This window comes from Falco rusticolus, chromosome 5 (assembly GCF_015220075.1).
Source record: "Falco rusticolus isolate bFalRus1 chromosome 5, bFalRus1.pri, whole genome shotgun sequence".
Taxonomy (NCBI): Eukaryota; Metazoa; Chordata; class Aves; order Falconiformes; family Falconidae; genus Falco; species Falco rusticolus.
The window spans coordinates 37,358,896-37,365,419 of NC_051191.1; the positions used below are offsets into that span (position 1 = coordinate 37,358,896).

At 49.5% G+C, this 6,524-nt stretch overlaps 1 protein-coding gene and 1 non-coding gene across 2 annotated transcripts; both read left to right on the plus strand.

Annotated features, from left to right (window-relative positions):
• Positions 1-1,298: 1,298 nt before the first annotated feature.
• RPL18A (ribosomal protein L18a) lies at positions 1,299-4,951 on the plus strand. The gene is made up of 5 exons (XM_037389734.1): positions 1,299-1,431; positions 1,865-2,044; positions 2,625-2,754; positions 4,287-4,396; positions 4,806-4,951. The coding sequence occupies exons 1-5, from the start codon at positions 1,414-1,416 to the stop codon at positions 4,896-4,898; spliced, it is 531 nt and encodes a 176-aa protein (XP_037245631.1). The 5' UTR covers positions 1,299-1,413; the 3' UTR covers positions 4,899-4,951.
• Positions 3,374-3,505, plus strand: LOC119149500. The gene has a single exon (XR_005104732.1). It is a non-coding gene; the product is annotated as a small nucleolar RNA SNORA68 (small nucleolar RNA).
• Positions 4,952-6,524: the final 1,573 nt, after the last annotated feature.

Consider the following 6,524-nt stretch of genomic DNA (forward strand, 5'->3'; position numbering starts at 1 on the left):
GCCCCCGCCCCTCGGCCCGCCCGCGGCGGGGCCGCCGCGCCGCAGGACTACAGCTCCCAGCGTGCCGCGCGGCGCCCTCTCCGCTGGCCCCGCCCGCCGCGCTGCCCTCCGCTCCCCTCCCCGGGCAGGTGGCCGGGCGCAGGGCAGGGCGGGAGGTGCCGCCGCCGCGGCCCCGCGGCCCCCTGGGAGCCGTAGTCCCGCCCCCCGCGGCGCGTGGGCAGGGCCCCCGAGCGGCTGCGCTTCCTCGCTGCTGGCAACGCCCCGCGGCGCTGTGAAACCAATGGCGCCGATTTAACCAACCGGGACTGGCCCGTTCCGCCCCCAAGCTCCCTGCGGGATCCGGAAGTCGTGCTCTGTCAGCGGCAGCGGGGCTGGGGCGCTCGGTGCCGCTGTGGTGCAAGTTTCGCGGTCGGGGCCGGAGGAACCTGCTCGGCGACTCGCGCGAGGAGGGGCCCGAGCTCATGTGCTGCAAGAGCATCGGCGCGGGCTTCCCGGTGAGGAGACGAGTAGCCGGGGTGGTGCCTGCAGATGTGGCGTTGGTCTCTCCTGCCAACTATTGTGCAACGCAGCGATGTATGGGGGGATCTTGCCTTATTAGGTGCGTGCGTGCCTGTAAATCAAGACTTACAGGAGAGTAAAAAAAGACTACATGCAAATAACTGCAGCAACAAGATGTAGCTATTTACAGAATCGTTACAGCAGGGTTGCTGCTACAGTAACTTTCAAGACAAATCCCGTTGGCATCTGATCGCTACAGCAGCGCAGCTTTCAAAAGCGTATGACGTGCGCAGCGCTGGAGGGATCTGAACCGGCCGCCACTGCGGGGCCGCTCCTCGCCCGTGGCGCGCAGGAGTGCGGGTCCTCGGGACCCGCCGTGACCAGGATCCCATCGGACCGTGTGTGGGGATCCACAGGGACAGCCTCACGGTAGCCCCGCTCTCCCGCGGGACCACAGGGGAGGAAGGTTCCCCCGGCTGCCCTGCATGCTCGGCTACCGCCCCGAGGGGGGCGCGGCGCCGGCTGCCTCGGCCTGGGTCCTCCCTGCCACGTCCTCCGCAGCAACGCGAGCACGGCCGGCCGGCAACGGGGTCCCCGGCCACGGCGACGTGGAGAGGGGCCCGCGGCACTCCTGGCTCCGGTACGCCGGGGACCGCGAGGTCCCGGGACCGTCCCGGCGCACCGCCGGGCTACCCCACCGCGGGCAGGGTCCGGACCAGGCCACGCGGACCCCGCCGGCCCGGAACCCGGCGCTGGCCGCCGCGGCAGCAGAGTGACGGCTGCCTCCTCCAATCGCGCTCCCATCCCAGCCAATGAGCGGAGAGGACGGCCGGGGGGCGGACTGCAGGCGAGCGGGTGACGGAAGGCGGCGCACGCGGCCTTTCCTTTCCTGCGGGCTGCGGAGCAGGCAGCACCATGAAGGCGTCGGGCACCGTGAGTGAAGGCCGGGGCGCGGGGGCACGGCCGGGATCGGGCCGAAGCGGCCGTTGGGAGGGACGGCGGCGCGGGCTTGCGGCGCTCGGGAGAGGCCTTTGCGCGCGGCCTCTGCGCGCCTGAGCGGCCCTACCCGGCCCTTGAGAGAGGCGAGCGGCCAACATGGCGGCGGCGCCGCTCCCGCAAGACGCGTGAGGAGGCCGCGCCGCCCCTGGGTGGGGGGCCGTGATCGGCGGGCGGCAGAGATGGGCCGGCGGGGTGACTCGCCTGGGCCGGTGGGCTCTTCCCCCTTCCCCTGGGTTGACCTGCTCTCGCCGCGCTCTTTATATGTGGAGCCGCGGTGCCTTCCACGGGGCCGGGCCGCGGCGGGGTGGGGTCAGGCTGGCGCGGAGGGCCTCATGCTGCGGGCGGCGTGTCTTTCGTCTCCCTCCAGCTGCGGGAGTACAAGGTGGTCGGGCGATGCCTGCCTACGCCGAAGTGCACGACTCCTCCTCTCTACCGGATGCGGATTTTCGCTCCGAACCATGTTGTCGCCAAATCCCGGTTCTGGTACTTCGTTTCTCAACTGAAGAAGATGAAGAAGTCTTCTGGAGAGATTGTGTACTGTGGCCAGGTGGGGGATTAAAAACCTATAAAACTGTGAGATTTATAGGGAACTCCAGCTGGTATATGTGGAAGGAGTTTATAAGAGGCAGTGTTATTGGGGGTGAGGTTGACATTCATTTATCCTTAAGTTGCTGAGTGACACGTTCAGTATTAGTAAACTAAAAAGAAACTTAACTTCTCAGCACTTCAGAGTTTTAAACTATGCCACCAGTAAGTGCTGCTGTCTGGTTATTACACTTGCTTTATGGTGGAATACACCTTTCAAGAGTCATCTGGACATTAATAATTCTTGGAAAGTATGTATTTGTATGCTTATGGTCCTCTACTTTGACGCTTAAAGACAGTTTTTAGAGCTGAACTCTTGTGTGTATGATTCTTTACACCCTGAGTTACAAAAAATTTTCACTGTGAAATACCAAGACTTGAATGTAGCTGTGTTGCGGCAGCGAAAAGGAACAAACAGTTGGTTTTGACAGTAAAACTCTGGACAGTGGTTTCATTAGAGCTCTGAAATATTTATTCTTGAACTTGTAAAATGCTGCTGATGTACTGTCTCTAACTACTTTTGTGCTCTTGTGTAATTCCAGGTGTATGAGAAGTCCCCTCTGCGGGTAAAAAATTTTGGTATTTGGTTGCGCTATGATTCTCGTAGTGGAACTCACAACATGTACAGGGAGTACAGGGATTTGACCACGGCCGGTGCTGTCACTCAGTGCTGTAAGTACATCTGACTGAGGTACAAAATGGTAGGACCAGTATATAAGCACAGGATTAAATCTTAAACTGGGCATAAAGCATGCTGACTTGATCTGTGCTAACTGAAACACACTGGGAAAATAAAGTGGGGAGTTCCCAGAGAAGTCCGTAGATCTTTATGTATGTGGTACCTTATGCATTACCAATCTTTATACAGCTTCTCTAGCTCAAAATAATCTCACTTCATCTTGGTGTGACTTTCCACAATTCTAGTGATGAGTTTCACTATACAGACTTGAGAGTTTCATGATCTTTTAGGTGCTGTATATATTTCCTGCACTATATTTATTGTTTTCAAATAATTGAGTATATCTTTCAAAGTCTTGTGGAGAGAATGTGTTAGCTGACATGTGGAACATAATAGCCTCTGTCCTTTGGAGAGCAAGTAAAAAAAAAAATAATCATGGAGTCGGTGGGTGGCTGAGGAAGTCTGTGTTACTCCAACATCTCGTTGCCTCAGTTCAGAGAGAAGTAAGGGTTGTCCTGATTTCAGTCTGTTTTGTGAAGTACTTGAGGGATAGACCATTTGTATAGCTGATGCTGTTGATACTTGAATCCAGAAGTGTTACGAACACTACAGGATGCACATAAAAACCCAAAGAATATTGTTCTTAATAATGATATTCTTGTCATGTGTGCAGATATTAAATGTATCTTGTCGCCTTTCAAAAGCTGAAGTGCTGTTGAAAGTGAAATTTAAGGTTCTACATTAAATTAGAATAATTCCTGTTAATTAACATACTGAATGACTTCATAAGAGACCTGAGAACTTAATTTGTCATGATACAATGACTTTGATACCTTTATGTTCAGGAATACTTTTGACAGGTAAGTTTTTTAATAGGTATGTTAAATCTTCATGGGAAGCATCGTAAGTACAACAGTATTTCAGCAGGCATACCTTGTGGAACTAGCTATGGACATCATGATTTGAAGGCAGTGATTTGCACTGCCACAGGAAAGCCATGTGCAGATGGCTTCCTGCTGCTTTGAAAGGCTAATTATGTAGCTAAATATCAATGTATGTTTGTATCACTTGTCAGTTTTAAGAAAAGTAAAGATAACCTTAAATTCAACCTTTGCTTGCACCTTCCTTTTGGAAGGGAAATTTTTTTGAAATTTAGAAGTTCAGACGTCTTTCCCCAGTAATCATATTTCATTGTTAATTCCGAATCAGTTTTTGTGTGCAAAAAAATGAAATAGTCTCACATAGATTACTCCTTGTATGTGTGTGCCTTCTTGAAATCAAGCAAGAAGAATAAGATGCAGTTTCATGGATGAGTGAGGCTATGAGTTCCAGGAAGAATTTGCTGCTGCATGTTGGTTCTGTGATATTTCTGTCATCACTTTAGATATTAAAACGAGTGTGATTAAGTAGAGTTGATCTGAAGTTTTAAAAACTGTAGATGGTACTATAAACACTTCCTGAACAGATCATAGTAAGACTTTTGAACTGAAAATGTCTTAGGATTTATTGAGTTCTCTTGTTACAGACCGTGATATGGGAGCCCGTCATCGTGCCCGTGCTCACTCTATTCAGATCATGAAAGTTGAGGAAATTGCTGCCAGCAAATGCCGTAGACCAGCAGTCAAACAGTTCCATGTAAGTGAAGTAACACTGCAGTGGCTGGTGGGTCCTGGTCTGACATTGGACTGGAAGGGGGTAACTTTCTCACCTGGTGCAGGTTTGTTTTGCAGGAAAAAATAAGGAGGGAACCAAACCTATATGTGTAGGTTTGCAGTCAAGACTTTCAATGCTAGAACTGTTTGAAAAGAAGTAAAACTAAACCAAATAAGTGTTATGTTGCAGAAAACTTGCCTTTAGCAGGCATTTCTTAAAAAAAATATTGCAAGACCAAGGCATCTGTTAGCTGCTATGAAGTATATCTAAGCTGTGCATGCATTACTTCTCTATACATAAGTTAGCAGTTAAATGTAGCTTAGCTATTTATTGCAAACTACTCTGTTGTTCATCTAATATCTCAATAAACATAGAAACATTTTTTTTGCAGGATTCTAAAATCAAGTTCCCTCTGCCACACAGAGTTCTGCGTCGCCAGCACAAACCACGTTTCACCACCAAGAGACCAAATACTTTCTTTTAAATATGAAAACGTGCCGTCAACTCTGTGTTGTAATAAAGGTCTTGAACCATTGACTCCCAGTTGTCTTTTGGAAACAGTGTCCTGGATACCTCAGAGTCCCCCTCCCTACTCTGTTTTCTGTAAACTATTGTCAGTCTACTACTTACAGGTACAGTTGCCTTGAAGCAGGTAAATGTTTCAGGTGCTGACTTAAATTTCCAAACTAGCCCATCAATAAACTAAAATTTTAATAACCAGCTTTCCAGGCCAAAGTCTATTGTTGAGCAGGTGTAAGATCCCTTCAGCATGCTAAGTAAATACAGTTGAATTCAGAAAGATGGGGCAGCTTTTTGTGCATACAGAACTCAAACTTGTCAGCTGTAAAAACAAAGACTTCATAACTTTGGCTGCTTCGAGTTTTAAGCATTTAAAGCAAAACTTTTAATTCTAACCTGAACCTTTTCAAGGATGTTAGGCACTATTCTGAATCGTGTATGCATACAGAGGTGCCTGCACCTAGAAATTAAAAGTGATGAAGGGTTTGGCAGACTTATCTTTTATATTAGATGAATTGTTCTGATGAAAAATTTATATGCAACCTTTAAGCTACCATATTTACAGTATAATGCCATGGTAAAAAAAACTATTGCTGACGCTGTAGTAAAGGTTAATTTAAAAGGCTGCTTCACACCTAAAGCCATTTTTTACATCTGGTGCCTATTGAAAATTACAGTGTGCTTTGAGTTTTCTAAACCAGAGGTAGGCAGCTTGTTTGATCAGTATACAGGTCTTGCCCAGAGTTAAGAGAACATGCTGTGTTTTGTCTGGCTGCCAGCTTAAAAACAAATGCAGGTGTGAGTAGAGTACAGGGAAAGACTGTCCAGAGAGGGAACTGGGAATGTTTTAGTTTTGGGGTAGCTAGACAGCTGCAACTCGGCCCTGAGAGGAACTGCCTGTTGATTTCAAGCGAGCCTTGCTTAGGGTAAAGAAGGTGGCCCACAAGAGTTGGACCAGTCAGTGCTACCCCAGCAGCCCCCAGTTAAATCCACAGCCTCGCGGCCCTGCAGCTGAGCTTTGAGCTCATTGCCTCCACAGTGAATCATTTCGGGGAGCTCATCTGGGCTGAACATTGAACATCTGGTCTGAAAAAAAGGGGGTTAATTTCAGCAATTTACAATCTCCCAGTTGCAAGGGAGGGGAAACTGTAATGGCAAAGTGGCTGGATGGCCCTGCGGCAGTCCCACCACGGTAATGCCAAAGGGTAGGAATAGGGTCACCAGCAAGACCTTTTATTTTGGAACTTTTTAACTTGAGAAGAACAATTTCACGTGACAACGGGCTTCAGGTTTGTTATGGTTTAACCCTGGCCAGCAACCAAGCACCATGCAGCCACTTGCTCACTCCCCCTCACCCAGAGGGATGGGGAGAAGAATCAGAAAGGAATGTAAAATTCAAGGGTTAATATGTAAAGCAAAAGCCGTGCACGCAAGCAAAGCTAAACAAGGAACACAAGGAATTCATTCACTACTTCCCACTTGCAGGCAGGTGTTCAGCCATCCCCAGGCTCCATCATGCTAATGGTTACTTGGGAAGACAAATGCCATAATGCCAAATATCCCTCCCTTCCTTGTTCTTCCCCCAGCTTAT

What these genes read in the sequence shown, in the direction of transcription:
- RPL18A (XM_037389734.1), top strand. An exon ending in AGATTGTGTACTGTGGCCAG is followed by an intron (nt 2,045 to 2,624) that starts GTGGGGGATTAA and finishes GTGTAATTCCAG; the next exon opens with GTGTATGAGAAGTCCCCTCT. An exon ending in CGGTGCTGTCACTCAGTGCT is followed by an intron (nt 2,755 to 4,286) that starts GTAAGTACATCT and finishes CTCTTGTTACAG; the next exon opens with ACCGTGATATGGGAGCCCGT.